Here is a 23,330-nt window from a genome sequence, read left to right on the forward strand (position 1 = left end):
TCCAGCACTATGCTGCATACACGGGGGCATGGTTTAGATTTCCTTTTTTCAATCATCTTTCTGGTGGCTCTCACTCACAAGCTGATGAGTGTCTTTATCACCAGTAGTCATGTGCTGGTTGTATGAATGGGATGTGAAGAAATGGCTTCACTGTGAAAAAGGATTACTGAGAGATCTGAAACGAATGGGCTTGAAAGGTTCACAAAAGCCTCTCCAAAGCAGGGTATAAATAACTGAAGAAAGGGTTTTCAGGATGAACTTCTGTTCCTTTTCCTTATCTCTAAATTAGACATTAATTCAAAACAATGAACTTGGATTGAATAGCACAGTTCTTTGAAAAAAATATGCTCCGGTTACGTAGCTCTTTTACAGAGATCCAGTGCTTTTCTGAATCTTTTTTTAATTAATTGTACTAATAATTATGACAACTATTCTAGAATCATTTATCATAGACAAATTAAACATGTTTCATATGCTTCTTTTTATCACAGAAATAAAGTTTGTAAATATTAGGTCACGTATACATTTCTTATTACCTTTTATAATTAGAGTTCTGCTAATCAGTTAGGAGCATACAATAGGTAATGTTGGATGGTCTGTTCTGAATTGCTGAAGTGCAAAAAAAAGAATGATTGGGGGAAAAAAAAAAGTTAACCTGGAGATTTCTCTGTGGTATGCCGACTGTATGAGCAGAAGTCTCTCTCTAATGACCAGATAACCAATCGTTAATTTAGTATCTTGCAAAGTAAAACACGTAGTGTGAATATTTGAAGAGCACACATGCTAACTGGAGTTGGGATAACGGAGCCCAACAAAGGATAGCACACATCAAGAACTGTTCTAACAATCCACGTACCTTCCATACTACAGACACTATGAATTCTGGGGCTTTCATGGTGTTGAATTAGGTTTTGAGGGTAACTGCAGTATTTGTGCATCTTTTGTATTTTTCAGATGCAACGTATAAAGGTTGACCTCCTAAACATTGGAGGTCTTTCTTCTGGGAGACACAAGTCCAACGAAAAGGGTATTACCATAAACAACAGTACTTTTTTTCATTAGACTTTTGTGAATTATTTTCCCCCCAAAAACAAAGTTTGTTGGTGCCTGCTCAAGACCCATCCTCTGATGGTATTCTCATGGGTATCCTTTCCAGACTACTATAAGGAATCAATGATGGTTTGAGGATACATTTTTGTTCTTTATCCAGTGCCAGAACTCCTTTTAAATGTTATAGGCGTGGATAGCTTCCTCACATTCAACACAGGAAATAGGAACGTGCTATAACTATTTCCTTGTGATCCGATTTCAGTTCTGTAGACTGCATGGTGTTTATTTTAACAATCCCAGATTTATAGCCCAACTACTGCATGCCACATTCACTTGGCTATGGTTGAAAGTAAGTGCTAATGCAAATTAATTGAATGATCCCTCTGAATTCAACAAACATTTACTTCTTCATGCAAAATTCTGCATTTTCAAGACCTCAAAATGAAAATATCCCCCAACTTTGGCTGAAGAACAATTATTCACAAATGTACTTAAACAGTTAAATCTAAGCTCAGGAAAGAGTGATATGGTGACGTTTCTTCCATTAACCAGAGACACATAGTAAATGTGCTTGAATTGTTTTTTATATATGCATACCTGGCAACTTGGGGCGATACTCCGCATTCAAGTTTTTGGGTCTGTTTCTTCAATCTCTGGGCATGGGAGCAGTGCTAGAAGAGGGAGAGCTCTGGGTAGTCTACCCTGGGAAGTTTCCTGGTGTGTGTGTGTGTATTATATATATATATATATATGTGTGTGTGTGTGTGTGTGTCTGTCTGTCCCTGGTTAAAGAAGAAACCTGCTCCCCTGCTCAATTATAAAATACAATTAAGAAACAGTCCCTTGCAGAGCACACCTTTTAAAATTGCACACCTTTATGGTCTCAAGTTCAATTTGAGTTTACATGGCAGCTGAAAGTATTGATTCACTGACTTCACTTTGTATTATGGACTGTCAACACCAGTGAGCATCTCCCGAAGGCCTGCGTCAGGCATTAAATGAGACAACTCAAATGATCACACATTATTTAGTTTTTGCAGTAATAAAAACCCATAGGTTTCGGCTCTATATAATTCACAGTAAATCTGAAGGTGTGAACTCACTCAAAAGGACATTCTAGCCATCAAGGCTGGATAGTGGATGACTAGGCGGTCCTGGCACATGTGGCTGGATACGCACGGCCGAATCTAACTATACTCACGTAGCGTGCAGCTGGGCATATCCAAATGGCGGCCACAAACCGCAGCATCGCTTCAGCGGCCAATTGGGTGAATAATGGCTGCTGACGGCCAGTGACCCACTCTATGCATATAAAGCATTGGTTTTAGAACTCAATGGGACACATTCCATGGAGCCGCCTCTCACTGCTTTATTGTAGTGTCTGTTTAGAGCGGAAAAAGTACTTTCTTGAGAGAACAAAGTTCCAGTCTTGGGACCCCTTGACACACTGATTATTGCACATAGGTCATTTGTATGCCCCAAAATAAAGCATAAAGAGTTTGAAAGCAGGCTAGAAACATAGAACTTGACAGCAGATAAGAACTACTTGGGCCCATTTTTCCTTATTTAAAGATGCAGAATCCTCAATGCTACACCTTAAGTGCATAATTTTACATCAACATTAAACTGCAACTGCCACATTCTTGACCATTCTTCAAGTTTGCCATTTGGATTGTCTACACTGTGGCAAACCTTTGTGAAATGATATACCTTATCATTAAGACCTTTTGAACAATTTCTTGTAAAAATATTAAAAGTATAGGTTCCAATACTGATTCTTGAGGTACGCTTACTAGTGACAAGACTTTCCTCTGAATATAACTTTAACTAAACTTGCGATTTAACTAAACTCAACGATTCATATAAATATTTTAACATCCAAACCCAATATATTTATTACATTTAATAAACTCCATGCATTTTTTGGGCGACAGACCTGATCACTTGCAGTTTATCTGAAAGTTAAGCTAGCCCTATCACAGTCCTTTGGTTTATAAAGTGTTAAGAGGTCCACCCATGTACTGAATGTCTCAAAACAACAAGGTATAATACATTGTAATAGCTCGAGCCACCTGCCAATGGAAAGTATTTTCTGAGAAAAACACAGATAAGTACAGATGAATGTTACCTTGTCATTCTTTCCAATCTCCATCTCCACTAAGGCAACAGACATGTTTACTTGGTCCGTGTGTCTGGACTGTGATTTCAAATCTATTCTCCACTTCATCCCCTTGAGCGTGTTTTCCCACCTTGTTTGATTGATCATACTTTCTCTAATTTTCTTTTTGTGATTCTTCCAAAATTTAGCAATGACTGCAGCTTGTTCCACAGTGATTCCTCCCTGTTTCTTGGTCTGTGCCGTTAGGAACGCTTCTGTTTGATTTAAATCCATATCCGCAGACACTATTGACTGAAAAAGAGAAAGAAGATAATGCTGGGTCTTAAGAGTTAATGAAGACAGTATATTTAAATAAAAGTATGTTGTACTGCACATATAGACATATACATACATATATATATATATATATATATATATATATACAAACACAATATGGTCAAAAGTATTGGGACACACCGCTTAACTCATTAAGGACCAGGTTGTTGGTTTTTTTGTGGAATATAGGGGGGTATAAGGCATATCTGGGGGGGGTCAGATGTGCATAACCGGGGGCAGAGTGGCAAATAAAAGGAAATATAAACAAAAAAACTATTTTTCTCAATCATATTTTATTAAATATGAAATAATAGTTTACATGTGAATTCATATTTACTGGAAAATCTTTTCTTATAGGGTCGTCTTATATTCCAGCTTTTTCTTTTTTCCTAACTTAATATTCAAATTTTGGGGGGTCGTCTTATAATCAGGGTTGTCTTATACGTCAAATACGGTATATACACACACACTAACTGTATAGTGCAGTATATTTAAATAAAGATCCATCTACCTCCAATCATTAAGGGATGATGCGCACATTACCAATCTCTCCCATGTGTAACCTATGTAGCTGGAGTTACTCGTTTGGAAGACAATGTGCGGTAGTGAGGCACAAAGTTCAGTATGTAATCCTGGTTTGGTCCAGTTTAGACACACAGGCATTGGAGTGGGATAACTGTCAGCTGAGTTGACACACATAATGGAATATACAGTTTTACTAAATAGAGTCCAAATATATAATAATGCCACCGTGGTCTACTTAATTAGGCTAAATACTGTCCAAGAAGCAAATGGAATCTACAGTTTACCTGAACGTAGTAGCATAATGACTTCATATGTTTATTTAGCAAATTTACAATTTCATGTAAACAGCATTAAAACTTAAGTTCACCCAAAAATGTATTACGTCAATTCATCAACTGTGCTTCATACATAAGGCTCTTTACGCCTTATGTACGGTTCTTTCCAAAGAGAGAGTCTAGTCCCAAATGTGTTTTTTTTCTGTGCATATTGGAATCTATTTTCAACGGCAAAGGTGAGGTGCTAAATGTGACAGAAGTCTAATTTTCTAACAACAATATCTAAAAAGAATTCCTGCACTGATTTGCATGCAATAATTTGACACGATCCCATGCAAGTAGCATGAAAACATGGCTGGAGTGGACCTTTACATGTGGCTTCATTTTAAAGCAGGGGTTCCAGTAGACACTGTACAATAAGGCTATCAAGGAGATTACTAGCGCAGAAGACATTGCAGAGCTATATCTGCAGCCCAAACGTCTGCCAAATACCCCTTTGTTACTCCGCAAAGTGCTTTCAGGTCAAGTATCAGATAGAGAAACACTGCAGTCTCGTCCACCTTATCCTTAAAACTGACACCAAGGAGCAACAAAAAACATTTACACACAAGGCATGTTTCTGATCTGGAAGGCTCTTTAATTTTAGAGCAGCTTGCCTTTGGGATACTGGACAGACAGCCTAGAAAAGAAAAGTTTTATTGTTAACAGCGGTGGAAATGTACCGAGGTTGTTCTCTGCCAAAGAGAACAGGATTATCTTCAGCTAAATATTTTCAGGGAGTCTGCCAAAACTTTTTCGATCAATGCAATCCAATTACAACAGAAAGGAAAAAAAGAAAACAGCTTTGCTTGTATGGTTGTTTTTCTCATTCATTATAACAAATTTGAAGTGCATTTCTACAAATATGTTGGGGTTAACAGTATGAACCTATTAATAAGAATTTACTACAATATTTTGGAAACGCAAATATCAGCAGAATATTAATATTAATGATTACAATAATACCAAAAAAATGGATACTCCAGCCATATTATATACTTTAATGTATGAGATGGCGGAGTGGTCACTACAGAATCCCCACCACCATATGCATTTGCCCCATTCCCCTCCCCTCACTTTTCCAAAACTTAAATGAGGCCATATTGAGATACCTAAATATACATGTGTTGCAGATCCTGTCTGAGACACTGGACACCTTTATCCTATGTCCTCCCACTAACCTTCCTTCACAATTTTATGTCATTTAACTGCCCTTCCTAGTCCTGCATATTCTATCTCACATCCCGTTCTACACTCACTTGTCCTATCTCACTGCCTTCCCTTAAGAAGATACAATAATTATTTTATTTGACATCATTGGTATTGCCAAGGTCCGGTGTGCAGCAGCAACAAAATGTTACTAACCAGATCTACCTGGTTGACGAATCCCTGTTTTTATACAAACAAGCATGCCCAATAGTGAATTATTGCACCCAAAATTAGACACCTACTTTTTAAGCACAGGAAAAAGGCATATGAAGAGGAAGAGATAGAGGAAGAGGAAGAGATAGAGAGAGAAGGGGGAAATAATAAGGAGAGATGGTGAAAATAGGGAAAGGTAGTGAGAAGGGTTTATTGAGAAATAACATACATAGGAGAAAGGGGGATCAAAGAAAATAGAAAAAATAAAACAGGAAAGGAGGAGAGAAAAAAAGAGAAAATGGAGAGACAAAGAGACCGGGGAGAGAAAGGTGAGGAGATGTTAAAAAAAAGAAAAGGTGAAAAGCTAAAGAGAACAAAGAGATGAAGAGAAAAGGGAATCATGAAGAGGGGAGAGATAATGAGATGGGGGTTCAGAGAGAAAGTAGGAGAGATATAGAGAAAATAGATTAGATAAACAGAAAGGGGAGAGATAGGGAAAAAGAGTGAGGAAAAGAGAAAGATGAGGTAAACTAAAAAGGGGTGAGATAGAAGGGAAAGAGGCGGAGAGAAAATGGGAAGGGGGAATCAAAGAGACGGTTAAGACAGAAATAAATTATGAGAATGGCCAGGAAGTGAGTGTATTTTTGTTTTAAAAGTGTTTGTATGTTAGAGCAAGTATTTCTAAGGGCAAGCAAGTGTGGATGCAAGGCCAAGCCAGGATGTCTACGTGTAAGGGCATGCATGTGTATCGAGAAATTTGGGGTCTAAAAACTGGGCGCGTCTTATACAGTGGTTGTAGATTGTCGAGGGGCAGCACATTTCAGGGGAGCCCCAAACGTCCCCACAGCAATTACTACTTCCCAGTCCCTCCCTGCAGTCACACTGATGATTGGCCCCACCCCTCTCTGCTTCCCAGTCCCTCCCTGCAGTCACATGGATTATTGGCCCGCCCCCTTTCCCTATAGCATCCACACTGCTCAGCAACTGATCTAGCAGTAAGTATAAAATTAATATTTGGGCTGCTGAAAGTTAGGGGAGGTGGGGGTTAATTTAGGGGCAGTTGTGGTTAATGGGGTCTTTAGGGTTAATTTAGGGGCAGTTAATGGATGGGAGTGATGAGGATTTTGAGAATGAATTTTATGAATAATAAAACAAGTTCAATAACTTTATGTAATACATTTTTTTGTCAAATTTTGGGCCTCAAAATTAAGGTGCCTCTTATACATGGGGAAATACGGTACATCATTTTGATTTCATAAGCTTAAACATATTTAAAGATTTGTCAAATGAAAGAAATGGCCCCAGGGAAAAAAATAGCAGAGATTGGAAACGTACTTGTACAGAACCCTTTCTTTATTTGATTATATTATATAAGGATTCTAATTTCGCATTATGTATCTCTTACGGGCCTTAGTGCTATAATTGTGAACCGATTTATTATTTACATGCAATTGAAGAAAAGAAAAACCATTATCGATAACCTATTTTCCTGTGGCTGTGGCTTTCTAAGGAAATAGCCTTAGTAATTCTTTTTTAGATATTTGCTCTACTTAGACTTCATTCAGTGATCCATGAAGGCTAAATATAATAAACCTTTTATGGCAGCCGACAGCCCCATGGTTCTGGGAAAGGGCATCTCCAATCCCAGAGGCCACAAAAGTATACAAACATTAAAATAAAACACTACACAGGACCTTGATAAATGTTGGTAGTGATGGGGGGGGGGTTAAAAGTGTTGAAATCCTTCTTTGGAAAAGTTAACAATTGTTTCTTTTTTGTTTTCTTTTACATTTTCTTCACATTGCAAATACACGTAAATTTATGTAAGAGCCCTTTGTCATATAGATTGAGCTCAGACAACGTTACAGTATTTGATGCATGTGCCATTTCCACAGAAAAAAAATGGCGGGAAAAATGGATAAGATGTATAGAATCTTTAGTTGATACCTTTTATTGGGCCAACATAGAAAATGATGTAAAGTTACATCCTGGCTTGTGGGAGCTTTTCTTCTTTCCTAATTAAACAGAGCTGCAAGGGAAATCCTGGAATAGTGAGGAGTTAATTGCCAGGAAGTAGTTAAAAGGCTGGAAGGAGAGGAGAGTACACACTTGCACTTATATTTAAATTGTAGGGCTGCAACAACTAATCGATAATAATCGATAATGAAAATCGTTGCCAACGAATTTCATTATCGATTAGTTGAATCGATTTTTATTGATTATAAAACGAGGGTTTTTTCAGAGCAAATAAAGGGGGGGCAAACTGAGGGGAATCTAAATCCTGGGGGCAGTGAAGATTAATCCTGTATTTATTTATAAAAGTATTGTCTGTGAACGAGTCTGCAAATCCTATGAGGGCACTATGGCATATCAGGGGGGTATACGGCATACCTTGGGAGGACGGAGTGACATATCTGGGTGTATAAGGCATATAGGGTATATAAGGCATATGTGGGGAGGGCAGTGTGGTATGTCTGGGAGGCAGTGTGGCATTTCTGGCAGGCAGTGTGGCAAGCCTGGGCTCCAATGTGCATAACTGTGAGGGGGCAGGTTGGGAAATAAAATTTAAAAGGAATGCATTTTTATCAAAGTTTTTTTATTCTGCTGTTTGTTTTTTACATCCTATGTTACTAAATTATTTTAAATAAATGAAAAATTTACATTTTTTTAATCCGATTAATCGAAAAAATAATCGGCCAACTAATCGATTATGAAAATAATCGCTAGTTGCAGCCCTATTAAATTGTTTTGTAAGACCAGGGATACCATGTTGGGAAATACCTCTCAGTGTACATCTTGCTGAATGTATGCACTCTTGGAGAAAGTGCCCCAGGGGCTATATTGTTGTGAGAAGTGTGAGCAAGTTACCTACTCGGAATCCAAAATGTTGGATCTAAGAGAGCAACTGAAACACTGAGGGACATTGATAATATGTAGAGGAGCCTACTCCTTAACGAGCAAGCACTAGCTAGGGTCTGGCGAGGGTGATGGAGGGTATCTAGAACACAGAGCTGGGTGAGTTACAAGAGCCTGCTGGGGTGATCAGTTCAGATCATGGCATGGGCTGCACCTCAATGCTGAGGGGGCTTCTGTACTGAGGGAGAAAATGGTTAGAGGATATTTTAAACTAGAATGTGGGAGGGTGGCATTAGGTAGTAGCTAGTGTAGGTTCAGGGTAGGGCTTAACTTTGGGAAGTTGTGAAAGGAACGATAGGATCAGCATAGATACAGAAATAGCTAAACCACCCCTGTTTCCTATATGTAATTCAGACTTTATCTATCTTTCTACCTTGCCATAGACTCCTTACGAATTACTTATGGAATGGTAAGGTCCCCAGATTGTCCTACTCCCATTTGGATGGTCAGTGTGAGTCCAAACCATATCATTTAAGCTTGTGTGAAAGGGATCTTACTATCACCTTTCAGTCACATGATTGGGAAGGGCTCTATTTTTAGCAAGATTCAAGAGATAGGGTCGCCCGTATAATTAGGGAAGTGCTAGACTCCAGCTTCGTGGCGACCCCATTATTAATCTTACATATCATTCTGCATCATTCTACAATCCCGCATTCCACATATAAAAAAATCGTTAACAATCCACTTTTTAAATGCGGCTAAATCAATCATCCCTAGATATTGGAAGTCAATAGATTCACCATCTATTCAGCTGTGGCTTACGCGAATAGAAATTATATACCAAATGGAGAATTTAATCATGTCTGCGAGAGGCTTGGGATCCCAGAATGAGCTTAAATGGCTCCCGTGTAAAAACTTTTTAACGTCACCATCTTTTCGAAAGGTTGTTGGGACGGGTACCAACTGAGCTCCTGGGAGTTGTACATACTTTTTCTTTGTTCAAAATCAAATTTTTTCATAGCAGGGTGATTCACATCCTTTATATGCTAAATCGTTTTGTTTATTTTTTTTTCCATTATTTATGGTAACAATACAATACTGGAGTTTGGTTTTTGTTGATCTTCCATATGTCATAATGTCAACTACTCCGTCCTCTCTGGCATTCTTTGGATACACTTGTCACAAGATCCATGCGATGTGGTTAAAATGTTTCTTATGTAAATTATGTCCATGACTATTGTGTCATTGTATTGCACTAAGTCTGATTCCGAACCATATATGTCTTCTTGTAATTTTGTGTATAATTCCCTGAATGCTTTACACTGTATTTCTCTACTCTTTTGCAATAGAGAATTAATAGAAATAGCTAAACCACATGTTGTGACACATACGTTGAGAGATAGCTTAAAAGTGATATGTACAAATGCCCACTGTTTACAGAATAAGATCCCTAAACTTACTGTATTGGTAACAAGTGATAATGTGGATTTAGTGGTGGTTACTGAGACCTGGTACAATAAGCAAAATAACTGGATTGTTGCCATACCAGGATACATTTTATACAAAAAAGTAAAGAGGAGGGGTTGCCATTTATGTAAAAATAGCTTAAAGTTAATCTTATACAAAGCAAGGAGGAGAACCTAGAGACAGTTTAGGTAGCTTTAAAACTTGGTAACAAAGTGGGTGTTCACATTGAACAGACAGCAATAAATTTGGTAGCAAGACTAAAAAAAGAAAAATGAAATCACAGTGGTATTCCACGGATGTGGCAAATATATTAAGGAGAAAAGCTAACTTTTAGGAAATATACACAGACTCAAAATGAGAAAGATGGGAGCAAATATAATGCCAAGCTCAGGCATTATTACATGTGCCAAAACAAACACGGAGAATACAATTGCCAGGTTAAGAAAAAATGGTGATACAACCTTTGTTAAATATATACGTGAGAAATAGAAAACATAACCCAGGAATAATTAAACTAAATATACATGAAGGTAGTAATATAAACAAGGATAAAGATCTAGCAGAATGCTTAAATGCTTCTGTTTTTACAGAGTATGAGGTGAGGGACCCCAGTTAGCAAAGAGAAATAGGGTGTCATGTAAAACCGATGTGTTTACAGGGGAAGGTCTACTTGAAATCTCTAAAGCAAAAACAGACAAATCTATAGGACCCTGATGGGATAAAGACAAATATATTAAAAGAGCTTTGAAGTGTCTTGGCAAAACCGCTGGCAGACTTATTTAACCAGTCGCTACTGGCAGGAGTAGATCCAAAAGACTGAAAATCTGCATTTTTCACAGAAATAGTAGTAGGGAAGACTTGGCCAACTACAGGCCAGTTAGTCTTACGTCAGTAATTCTCAAATGAATGGCAACCATGCTAAATGATAGGATTGTTAAATATCTGGAAGTAAACAGCACGGGTTTACTACAGGGAATCAAGTTCTTTTTGACTGGGTTGCTACTGGGTTACTACACCAGGGAGCCTTTCTAGATTTCAGTAAAGCATTCAACACAGTCTCACGTCAATGGTTGAGTGGCAGGAGAGAGAAGGTTGTAGTTAATGGTGTATAATCAGAGCAAGGACCTGTCACTAGTGGGGTACCTGAGAGATCAGTATTAGGACCCATATTGTTTTAATATTTTAATTAGTTATATTACAGAAGGTCTTAATGGTAGTAAGGTATATCATTTACAGATGATACAAAGGTCTGCATTAGTGTAGGCACTCCTGGTTTTAACAAGTCAAATGACTTAAGTAAATTAGAAGAATGGTTGAGAGTGCGTCAGCTGCAGTTTAATGCTGATAAATGTAAAATAATTACAATTGGGACATAAAAATCCCAAGGCAGAATATAGCATTGGGGACACTGTTCTGTTATTTCCAACAAACTTAAAGGTAACCATACAATGCAATGAAGCATTTCAAAAAGCAAACAGGGTGTTGGGTTGTACAGAGAGAGGCATTGAAAGCAGAGGATGTTCTCTCACGTTACAGATCTCTCGCCTGGCCTCACCTAGAATATTGTGCACCGTTCTGGAGACCCCATCTCCAGAAAGATATTGGCACACTGGAGTGAGTGCAGAGGAGAGCTACAAAAATGATAAGTGGTTTGCAGGATATAAATGATGAGCTTGGAGGAAAGAGAGAGGGGAGATGCGATACAAACATGTAAGTACTTAAAACGTACCAAGGAGCTGAATCAGTGGGACTGCACTGCATGTTAACTCAAAAGAGACTCTCGAGCATTTAAATTGCTTGAGAGTCTCTTCTGGGTTTAAATGCAAAGCAGCCCCACTGATTCATTTCCTTGGTAATCAATATAGTGATGAAAAATTAGATTTTACATAATGGCGGGCTAAGCAATAAATGGCCATTTAGTGTAAAGGTATCCCCAATGTTTACACCTTAAATTATTTTTTTATGATATTCTCTGGGTATGTGCCGAATTCTTGCTTGTTTTTTTTTTTGTAAAATAAATTAGAATCTCAGCAAATAATGAAAATAACCCCTGGGAGCAGCTCAGTTACCCCCCTGTAGACATGGCCCTATAGATCCCACTTTTAAAAAAAAAGGATACTGGGCAATACCCACATTGCCCTTAGCTGGCAAGACTAAGGCTCATATTTATATTGGTCCCAATCATTGCCTGATATTCAATACTACTTTACTTGAATTGGTTTTACCTCTTTGTTTAAAATAGTCCTTTTTTACATTTACAACATTATTCTACATGATAAAAAATGATGATTCGATTACATTAAGTGAGAATTATTATAAAGGCCAGGATTTTGCAGTGTTCATGTATTTATTTGGTGGCCTCTGTTATTTTGTTCTATTTGTTCTTAAGACGATATCTAGATCATCTTGGCACAATCACAACTTAGTATATCCCATGCTGTGAATTTAAGAGAATAATACATAATACTATCATCACAAGTGTGGGCCATTTTGTCCATATAAGGAAATGAGTAGTTTAAAATAGATCTATTTACTGTCCAGCCGGTTGCTGTGGCAGTGTTTTTACAAATCATCTTTATGCAGTACAGTCTACGTCAAAGTTCTGCCACTGAAACAGACTTACCAACGGTCATGCTAATGTCTCAAACTTTATATTTTTTTAATTTTTTTTTTTATACAGGACAAGTAGGGCCTTAAACTGTTGAAACAATTGGAAATTGTAGAGTGCTACTGAAAATATTCTCTTATGTGTCCTAAATTTGGGAGCACGTCACACAGTCACATGCTTAAAACCAGTGCTCAGAACTAATGGGAGTTGGCTAGAGCTGGACTTTTCCTGTTTCCAGGCAGCCAGCAACAGCCAAGCTCCAGCAATCACCAAGTGAAACAGTATCTGCTTTGCTGCCTGATATGTATACACATTACTCTGCATTAAATCCTGGAATCAGGTCATGTGTATACGCAGAAATTTCCAGAAACAGGTTAACGTTTTTTAAAGTTTGTGTGCTTTTGCATGTATGGGGTGGGGGTAGTGTCCAGACATAAACAGACCAAGTTGGTGTGAAATTTTGATCTCAAAAATATCCATAGGAACATACCCAACGATTTGCCTTCTTTTTAATGCATGAAACACGGGATGTGATGACCCAATGGACAGGCTGTTGAAGGAAGCTCTGACCAAACCCAGTATTACCCAGTAACACACAGCGGCGAGAATTCATCCCACCTGTTCTAGACTTTAAAAAAAAACATTTTCTTGGCAGGCTCATTATGTAAAGCTATTCAAAGGAGTCAAACTAGTCGGGAACATTCATGTGGCTTAAGGCAAATCATGCCACTTTTGTAAATAAATAAAGGTTTATTGGCAGGACAAACACTATGTAGCGCCCTTGGTGGCATCAGTAGGTTGCACCCACCTTCTGACCACAAATCCAAAGGGAAAAGAACTCACCTTGGAAGTGCTAAATAGCACACTCATTGACTCATTTATATTCCATTTAATAGAAAAAACAAGTGAACCCCTTTGAAATTACCAGCATTTATGTATAAAATACTACATGATATGAACTTCATCTGACTTACAAAAATGAACAATCTGTTTTAACTAATAACACACAAACTATTGTATTGTTCTCTATATTGAAAACATCAAATATTCACACTGTGGATTGGAAAAAGTATGTGAACCCCTAGGGCAAAGACTTCAACAAAAGCTAATTGTTGTCAGGAGTTAGCAAACCTGGATTCCAGGCAATTAAACAGGTTTTGGGGTGTGTTTTAGAGCTACTTTGACATAAAAAAACACTCAAACATTTTGCGTTTGCTATTTTCAAGAAGCATCTACTGAACCATGCCTCCCAAAAAAAAGAAATCTCAGAAGACATACAATCAAGAACTGATGATTTGCATAAAGCTGGAAAGGGTTAGACTAATATCAAAGAGTTTACTCATTCACTATTACTATTCATTCAAACAAACTGTTTATAAATGAAGATGATTTAGTACTGAGGCTACTCTCCATAGAAGTGAGCACCCAGCCTAGATGACTCCAAGGGCACAACGCACTTAGTGTCCAGTGTTGGTTCAAATTTTTTTGAGGCTCCATGAACCTCTAACAATCAACAGATCAGCTACATGGATATTACCATACTGTTCCCAGCGCAAACAGAACATAGTAATAGAGAAAACCAACATGCTTCCAGAACACAGAGTAGAGATACACACACTTTTACAACCCTAGATACATTTTCTGATTACATGAAGAATGAACCTCTTAAGGGTTGAACATTAATACAATACATATTATTTTATGTACACAATGGCCAACTAAAGGGGTATTACTAGTACTACTGCCTGTAGACCCCAATAAGAGGTAAGAGAATATGTTTCCTAATTGTAAAGTTAGAATGTTTTCTTCTACTTACGATCAAGAGAGCTCATGTTAGAGATGGTTGTTACCTAATTAATTTCACAAATGACAATAAATTTACCTATTAGTGACATTTTTAACGGCAATTCAAAATATATGTTTTTTATGACCGTTAATACATTTACTGTAGGAAGCTCTGTCCATACAACAAGAGTCATACTTAAGCAAGATTTACTAGGTTTATGGTTTATAGGGTTTTCACACAACATACCGTATTTGCTCGATTATAAGACGAGGTTTTTTTCAGAGCAAATGCTCTGAAAAATACCCCTCGTCTTCTAATCGGGGTCGTCTTCTAATCAGACCTCAAATAGAGGTCTGATTATGAGACTAAGATCCAGATCCCCCGCACCGCTGCAGGGGACCTGGATCCTCCTGTCTCCCCCCCCCCCATCATACACACCTACCGGTGCTTCCTGCTGTATTGCCGGGGCAGCGGGTTGACGTCTACGCGATCCGCATAGACAACGTCCGCTGCAGCCGGAAGGAGGTGTGGCTAGCAGTGGGGGTTGTCTGGGTCCGTTGCGTAGACCTTCCCCGACTGTCAGAGACCAGAGTTCCCCGCACCGGTGCCGCACCGGTGCGAGGAACTCTGATCTCTGACAGCCGGGGAAAGTATACGCGACGGACGCATACAAACCCCCGCTGCCAACTCCACCTCCTTCCGGCTGCAGCGGAAGGCGACGTCAACCCTCTGCCCCGGCTGGAAGCACCGGTAAGAGAGGGCTGAGAGGGGAGAGAGGGGTGAGAGAGGGGGAAGGGGGGTGAGAGAGGGGAGAGAGAGAGAGAGAGAGTGAGTGTGTGTGTGTGTGTGTTAGTTAAATGGGGGTATAGGGTGTGTGTGTGTGTTAAATGGGGGCATAGGGCATTTCTGGAGTGGCGTTAAGGGGGCATTTAATAGAGCACTCTGCCTCCTGAAATGCCTTATACCTCCCTATATGCCACTCTGCCCCATAATATGCCTTTTAACCCCCTAAATGCCAGAATGGGATATAGGAGTATAAGGCATTTCTGGAGGCAGAGTGGCACATAGGGGGTCAAAAGGCATACCATGGGGCACAGTGGCATATAGAGGGTTAAAAGGCATATCATGGGCCACAGTGCCATATTGGAGTGGCAAGCCTGGGGGCAGATGTGCGTAACTGGGGGACAGGTTGGAAAATACAAGAAATAAAAACAAAAAAAAATATTTTTCTCAATCATAGCTTTTATTAAAAAAAATAGTTTACATGAATTAACATTTACTGGTAAAACTTTTTTCCTTTGGGGTCTTCTTATATTCAGGCTTTTTCTTTTTTTCCTAAGTTAATATTCAGATTTTGGGGGGTCGTCTTATAATCGAGCAAATACGGTATATTTGTGCAGGGCTCGACAAATCCCAGGCGCCAGGTCACCATGGCGACAGAGAATTTTGTCCTGGTGCCTAGGTTTTGTCAGCCTCTTACATCCAGAAAAAATTGTGGCTGTAAGAGGCTGAGTCACCACACGGGGGCGCTGCTGCTGTCTGCCCAGCAATCTGGGCAGACAGCACAGCCACACAGAGCCCGCCCCCGAACCTGAGATCACTCCCACGGAGTGATCCTGTAGGCTGAAAACACGGTTGCTGGAAAACCAGCAATCGTGTTTTCAGCTGCCACAGGCAGCTTCAGGGAAGGGGGTTGTGTGTTGATTGGGCCCCCACACAAGTGTGGGGACCTGACACAACACCCCCCCTGCTGCCTGATCACTCCATGAGAGTGACAGTGCAGCGTTAACCCCTTCAATGCCGCGATCGCGGCATTTAGGAGTTATTTCCCGTTTTGTACGGGGCTCTGCTGCTGGTGGTCTGCCTGGAAGCCCAGGCAGACCAGCAACAGCAAAAACGAGCCCCCACAAGCCCTTTGATTATTCCTGTAGGCATGGAAGCCTACAGCACTCATCAGAGACTCCCCCTGCAATGGCTGGTCTATAAAAATATTTGTGTATAGCTGACCAACATTAGAGTTTGCAGAAAGATTATATAACCAACTCTGTATGTTCCCCATTGTTAAGTGCTGAAATGATACATGCTCTATTATTACCTTTTACTTCTCTCATAACAAGATAGCAGTGTTGTGTCCACTTCATTAATCTTTCTTTTGTTCACCATGGGGGAGAGTAGCGTTTGCTTTCCGCTCACAAGCACCTGGCACAGGTCTACATGTAAACATGTCTTTGTACCCATTAGCCTCATCGGTATCATTTATCATATTATGCATACAATTGACTTGGCACAATTTTTCTTTACAAATGACTACAAAAATGCCTTAACACATAAGGAATCAATCAAAAGTTATTTTATTCAGGACACTATCCACTGAACTGGGACACGACAAGCTATGATTTCATGAAAGAAGAAGAATGAAAAAATAAAATCTGTATACCAGCCAAATATGTCCCGCAACTGCAAGGTAACCAGAGAGAGGGGTTATAGCCAGTACAGCTGTATGTGGGACCCCTACAGTGCTACACAATGTAAGAATTATACAGGCTTCCAATTAAATACAAACGCAAGGCAATTAGTGACATGATTAAAGAGGGAAGCTGAGCGATTAGGTGAGAAGAGGTGGTACTATAAGACAAAAGAACAAAATTACCATATTGGCTCGATTATAGGCCGCACCCGATTATAGGCCGCACCCTTTGGTGCTATTTTAGAGAAAAAAATATTTTTAAAGAAAAAAATACACATTATTGTAAAACAGTTTTTTTTTATCTAATTAACATGTATTTTAATATTTTTGGTGTGTATTTTACAGTTAGTCAGCATATGCTATATACAAACAGAAAACCAATAGCCATTTTTAGGTGCCCACCCTTAATTCATAATGCACCTTACTTATAGATATGCCCCTCTGCCCCCCTCAGATATGCCACTCTGCCCCCCTCAGACATTCCCAGACTCTGTGGTGTCTAGTGGGGGCAGCCGGTGGATGTCTGTGTGATTCGAGTAGACAACCTCCTCTGCTGCTCGCCACTTCTGCCGGGGGTTCTATGCCGGCGCTGTCTGCACGCATTGCACAGACGTTCACCGGCTGCCAAGGAGGAGGATACAGGTCCCCTGCAGCACTGAGGGGAATCCTCTTCCCACTGCAGGGAATAGGTGCAAAAACACCTTTGTGCCCCTCCTGCTTCAAATATATAAAAGAAAACGGTGTAAAATGTAAGGGGCTTTTTACGCCCTTATAAAATAGCAATACTCTACTTGTACTTATAACCCTATAACTTGCAAGAAAAAACAAAAAACTTAAAAACATTGGGTATTTCTAAACTAAGGACAATTTTTAGAATCTATTTACCATAGAGTCATGAAGAGGTTAACAAACCCGAACATGTAATGCCAGTAGAAAGAGGAATAACTAAAAATTATGTACCAGTAATCAGCCACAGTACTAAAAAGTTTAAAGACTGGAGTACAAATGTACTTTATTACATGTTGTGTTACTGCCACCTAGAGATTATATTCAGAACTGAAAAACTGGCAGTTCTTTAATAATAATTATTATCTTTTATTTGTATAGCACCAATAATTTTTGCAGAGATTTGAAGTTTGAGATCCTTGACTTCATACCAACCCCAGTGAAGGACCAACCCCAGTGACCTTTTGATGCAGGAAGAGCTTGGTTGACCATATATTATGTCTAGTTTCATAGGTCAGGTTTTTTCAATGTCTCTTAACGCCTTGAATTATACATTATAAAAGGCCAGCTCTGTACGCTGAAGAAACTCGCTAGTATTGGTCCTTTATAAGAGAAAACCATAACTCTCCTTTTAGTGAGTTGCACCCTATTTTTTGTTGATACAAAAGTGATGTATCACATTTGTATGTTCTAACTATGTTGGTTTATCCTAATCTGAAAGACAAACACCCTGCCTTGTGCTAAACAATAAAATGGCTGTTTTAATCCCTTTGCTACCAGGTACATCACAATTAAAAAATGATCACACATTACTGATCTAACATGCTCTCAGTGATCACAGGGTCAACGCTGTTGCTGTCCCCTCCTCAAACGGAGAGGTCAGTCTATAGGATATCCCCTGCACTTCCATGCAAGTGATGTATTGTAGAGGACTGAATTGGGAGGTGGGTCCGGCGGTCTTGCTGGGGTTGCGGGCGGGGGCGGGCGGTCAGGCACTGTACCTGTGGGTCCCGGTAATCCCACACAGTCCCACAAGACTGCCTTCTCGCTGCTCCCTTACAATGTCTCCTCTCTTGCTCCGCCCAGGAACAAAACAGTCACGTGATGTGACATCACGTCCCATGACTCCGCCTTGTTCCTGGGTGGAGCAAGAGAAGAGATGCTGTGAGGGAGCAACTCGAGGGCAGCCTTGCGGGACTGTGCGGGAAATCTGCAGTTCAGGTAAGGAGGTAGGCTTAATTGGCCACAAATGTGGCGGGAGCGGGCGGGATTGGCCACAAATGTGGCGGGAGCGGGATTAAAAAAGCAGCCCCGTGCAGGGCTCTAATGTATTGCTTCTACAGCCAATCACATGAACGGATACAATAGATGACAAATGCTATGCTTGTTAGCTCTGTCTATGTCTCTGTTCTCAGCCTGTCTCCTTCTCACTGTGATTGTGACCTGACGAGAGACAGAAAACACTAAGAAACTGTGACCCTCTCGATATATATATTTTTTTTAAAATGTAATCTAATCTTAAGGGGTTAATCACCCAGCTGGACGCTTTGACTAATGAAAGTCTATAAAGTGGCAAACTTCATGTGTATTGCCATAAGTAATCATCTCAGTGTGGTGTTACAGCAGGAATAGCCATCCAAAATATCACATTACTGACAATGGCAGCCTCAATATGACTTCCCCTTTAGAACTCAGTGGAGGATGAAAAAAACTGTGAGATAAATAAAGTGCAGACATGGAAGCTTAGAAGACATATGTCTTTAAACCCTTCGTGACAATGGCTGATTTTATTTTTTTGTTCCCTTCGTGACAATGGTTTTAACATCTCTGCGGTGTTCGTGTTTAGCTGTAATTTATTTCTTTCCCATTTACTGAACCCACGTAAGTTATATATTGTTTTTTTCAGGACAAAAGGCCTTTCTTTAGATGCCATTATTTTGATTATATCATATAATTTACTGTAAAAAAAAAAAAGTATAAAATATGGTGTAAAATTGATAAACAAAAAGGACTTTTTCTGACTTTTACTTATCTATAAAAGCTAATGATAAATAAAATAAATTCTACTATTTGTCCTGAGTTTAGAAATACAGTGGGGCAAAAAGGTATTTAGTCAGCCACCAATTGTGCAAGTTCTCCCACTTAAAAAGATGAGAGAGGCCTGTAATTTTCACCATAGGTACACTTCAACTATGAGAGACAGAATGGGGGGAAAGAATACAGGAAATCACATTGTAGGATTTCTAATGAATTCATTGGTAAATTCCTCGGTAAAATAAGTATTTGGTCACCTACAAACAAGCAAGATATCTGGCTCTCACAGACCTGTAACATCTTCTTTAGGAGTCTCCTCTGTCCTCCACTCGTTACCTGTATTAATGGCACCTTTTTGAACTTGTTATCAGTATAAAAGACACCTGTCCACAACCTCAAACAGTCACGCTCCAAACCCCACTATGGCTGAGACCAAAGAGCTGTTGAAGGACACCAGAAACAAAATTGTAGACCTGCACCAGGCTGAGAAGACTGAATCTGCAATAGGCAAGCAGCTTGGTGTGAAGAAATCAACTGTGGGAGCAATTATTCAAAAATGGAAGACATACAGGACCACTGATAATCTCCCTCGATCTGGGGCTCCACGCAAGATCTCACCCTGTGGTGTCAAAATGATCACAAGAACGGTGAGCAAAAATCCCAGAACCACACGGGGGGACCTAGTGAATGACCTGCAGAGAGCTGGGACCAAAGTAACAAAGGCTACCATCAGTAACACACTACGCCGCCAGGGACTCAAATCATGCAGTGTCAGACGTGTCCCCCTACTTAAGCCAGTACATGTCCGGGCCCGTCTGAAGTTTGCTAGAGAACATTTGGATGATCCAGAAGAGGATTGGGCGAATGTCATATGGTCAGATGAAACCAAGGTAGAACTTTTTGGTAGAAACTCAACTCGTCGTGTTTGGAGGAGAAAGAATGCTGAGTTGCATCCAAAGAACACCATACCTACGGTGAAGCATGGGGGTGGAAACATCATGCTTTGGGGCTGCTTTTCTGCAAAGGGACCAGGATGACCGTATAAAGGAAAGAATGAATGGGGCCATGTATCGTGAGATTTTGAGTGAAAACCTCCTTCCATCAGCAAGGGCATTGAAGATGAAACGTGGCTAGGTCTTTCAGCATGACAATGATCCCAAACACACCGCCTGGGCAATGAAGGAGTGGCTTCGTAAGAAGCATTTTTTTCACGCACATTTTACTTCAGTTAAATGTATTTACATACGGTATATGTCACTGTCACACAACACCCAAATATGTGTTCAGCAACATCTCCTGAGTACAGTGATACCCCCATGCATGGGCTTATCTGGTTGTTTGGAGGCTAAAAGTCAACATTTGGGATGTGTGCATTTTTCAAATTGGAAATTAGATATGTGGTCATCCTTACCCGTATGTTAATTGGGACATTGTTTACCCCATCAAATCATACATTTTTTTAAAGTAGACACCCCATGGGCATTTAACATGCCAGTATTTTAACGCTTTCCATGAGGAAAAATTGTTTGAAGATGAAGTGGTAATTTTAGGGCTTGCTCATAAAATAAATATATTTATATATTTCGGGGGGTGGTTGGAACATGAGGTTTTACACATGCACACTAAACGTCTGATTGCATCTTCTGCAAGGCATTTAGCACTGGGGGGGGCAAAAGCACTTGGGGGTTCTGCAAAAGCCCCCCATCCATTTGCAAAATGGACCACACTAAAATTTCAAGGGACCACACACCTTTCATATGCGGTAAAGCTAGAGATAGGCTTTGGAAGAAGATCAAACAAGTACCAATGTCCTGGTAGGAGATGTAGGGACAGGGGAATAACATACCTTAAAACATGTTGGTACCTTCTAATGAGCAAAAGTTACCGTTAATATGTCATTCTCCTTTAGCTTGTACATTTTTTAAATATACAGTCCTAAGAGCTGCACATGTGAGATCTACAGAAATTAAATGCATTCAAAACCTTTTCCATTGATCTATATTTAGCAAATGTTTTACAGACAGTGATACAACCAACTCAATTTCCTACCACACTATAACCACTGCTTTGTAAGATGTATTTATTAAGTTATACACACTGTATTATATATATATATATATATATATATATATATATATATATGTGTGTGTGTGTGTGTTACTCTACAGTGCTGATGCAGAGGCATAAGGATCCTCTTACAGTCTGATCCAGGGATCTGTGCTCCTAGATCGCAAGCTCCTACAATCATTGGCATAAACGAAGAATGCGTTTTTTAAGGTATATGGGTCACTTGAGCCATTAAAATGCATATGAGCGGAGACACGGAACGGCCACTCTTCCAGTTCCCAGGAATTAGGGACCACTGAATTACCTTCACGATACCGGTCATCTTCTCCAGCAGAGCCACGAACTCATTCTGGGGTAACTCCGGATACAGCTCCCGTTTTAACAGCTCATCGGTGATCTCCTTGTTTCCATAGTACCGGCTCTGAGCGATGCCATTAAACAACCCGCTTAAGGGTTTGGCACTATCCACATCAGCCATGACAGGCGAACGACCACGTGACACAGTGGGTCCTCTGTCACGTGACGCCCTGGCTGGCGGAAATGTAGTTGTAAGAGCTCGGTCCGCGTTTTGGTAGTAAACACTTGCGGTTGGATTCGGCGCACAGGGTTTTATCACATTACTTCACATTCTATCGTGTTGTCACTGACGTTTTTATGATGTAATAACACGGTGAATACGCGATTGGTCTGCAGGGACAATTATCAGTTTAGCAGCACAAGCTAAAGAATAGCTTCTGTAATCTATATGTTTAACCGGGTGGGATTGGCTCTTTGGAGTAAAGGCGATGTAGAAACGACTTTTCTCGTTTATTTGATTGGCCAATGAATGGGCTGGTAGCTGAACCAATTCACCAGACTGCAGTCAGTGCGCATTTAGTACTAGTGAGTGATTTGCTGGCTAATGGTCCACGGGTGGCCATCCTCGCAGTTTGTCCCAGGTGGACGAGGTCCGGCAATTCTTAACAGCATGTTATGTGAACTTCAGACGCTTGAGTTGTGCACTTATACATCATAAAACACCACACACACTAAAGTGTTAGGAGTGTGCTTTCAAAGTCCCTGAATTCACTATGCATTATACAGGGCCATCCCTGGCAAACCTCTGAGGTGGCCCCACATAGTGACATTCGAGTACTCTCCCTAGTGTTAGTCAGTGTTAGTACAGGTCTGTCTAAACTGTTCTATCAGGATCTCGGGGTTAGCCCTTCAGAATGTAACGTGACATCAAAGTGGTGAAACTGCAGCTCTCCTGCAAAAACACACGCGTTAACATACACATTCACTATAAAACACACACTAAAACATTCCCACTTTATCACACATCACTACCGATCAATTCTCATACATCATAATTCACACACGACACTGGTACCTAGCCTGGGACTGATGCCCTTATAGCTTCCTATACACTGTGTGATCAGGGACAGTATTACCGCTGGGTCATGTAATATCATGGGGGGCACTTTCCCCCGGGGCCAGCCTGCCCCTGTCGCCAGCGTGTTTCAAATAAATATGGCTACATATACTAAGTGATTCTTACCTGGCATCCAATATTGTTAAAGCTACTGTGCTGTGCAGAGCCCATGGAGTATACAGGGAGTTCAATGATTCCTACTTAAGCCCAAATATATTGA

The 23,330-nt window shown here is 40.0% G+C and overlaps 1 protein-coding gene across 1 annotated transcript in view; it reads right to left on the bottom strand.

Moving 5' to 3' along the window:
- The window catches only part of COMMD1 (copper metabolism domain containing 1), a 40,083-nt gene extending 17,863 nt beyond the window's left edge, over positions 1-22,220 (bottom strand). The window contains exons 1-2 of the mRNA XM_053460983.1: positions 22,001-22,220; positions 3,179-3,460 (exon numbers count right to left, since the gene is read on the bottom strand). Of these exons, the coding sequence (XP_053316958.1) occupies positions 3,179-3,460; positions 22,001-22,174 (456 nt within the window). The 5' untranslated portion in view covers positions 22,175-22,220. The remainder of the gene's footprint in view (positions 1-3,178; positions 3,461-22,000) is intronic.
- Between the last annotated feature and the right edge of the window lie 1,110 nt (positions 22,221-23,330).

The sequence above is a fragment of the Spea bombifrons genome, chromosome 3, assembly GCF_027358695.1.
Source record: "Spea bombifrons isolate aSpeBom1 chromosome 3, aSpeBom1.2.pri, whole genome shotgun sequence".
Taxonomy (NCBI): domain Eukaryota; kingdom Metazoa; phylum Chordata; class Amphibia; order Anura; family Pelobatidae; genus Spea; species Spea bombifrons.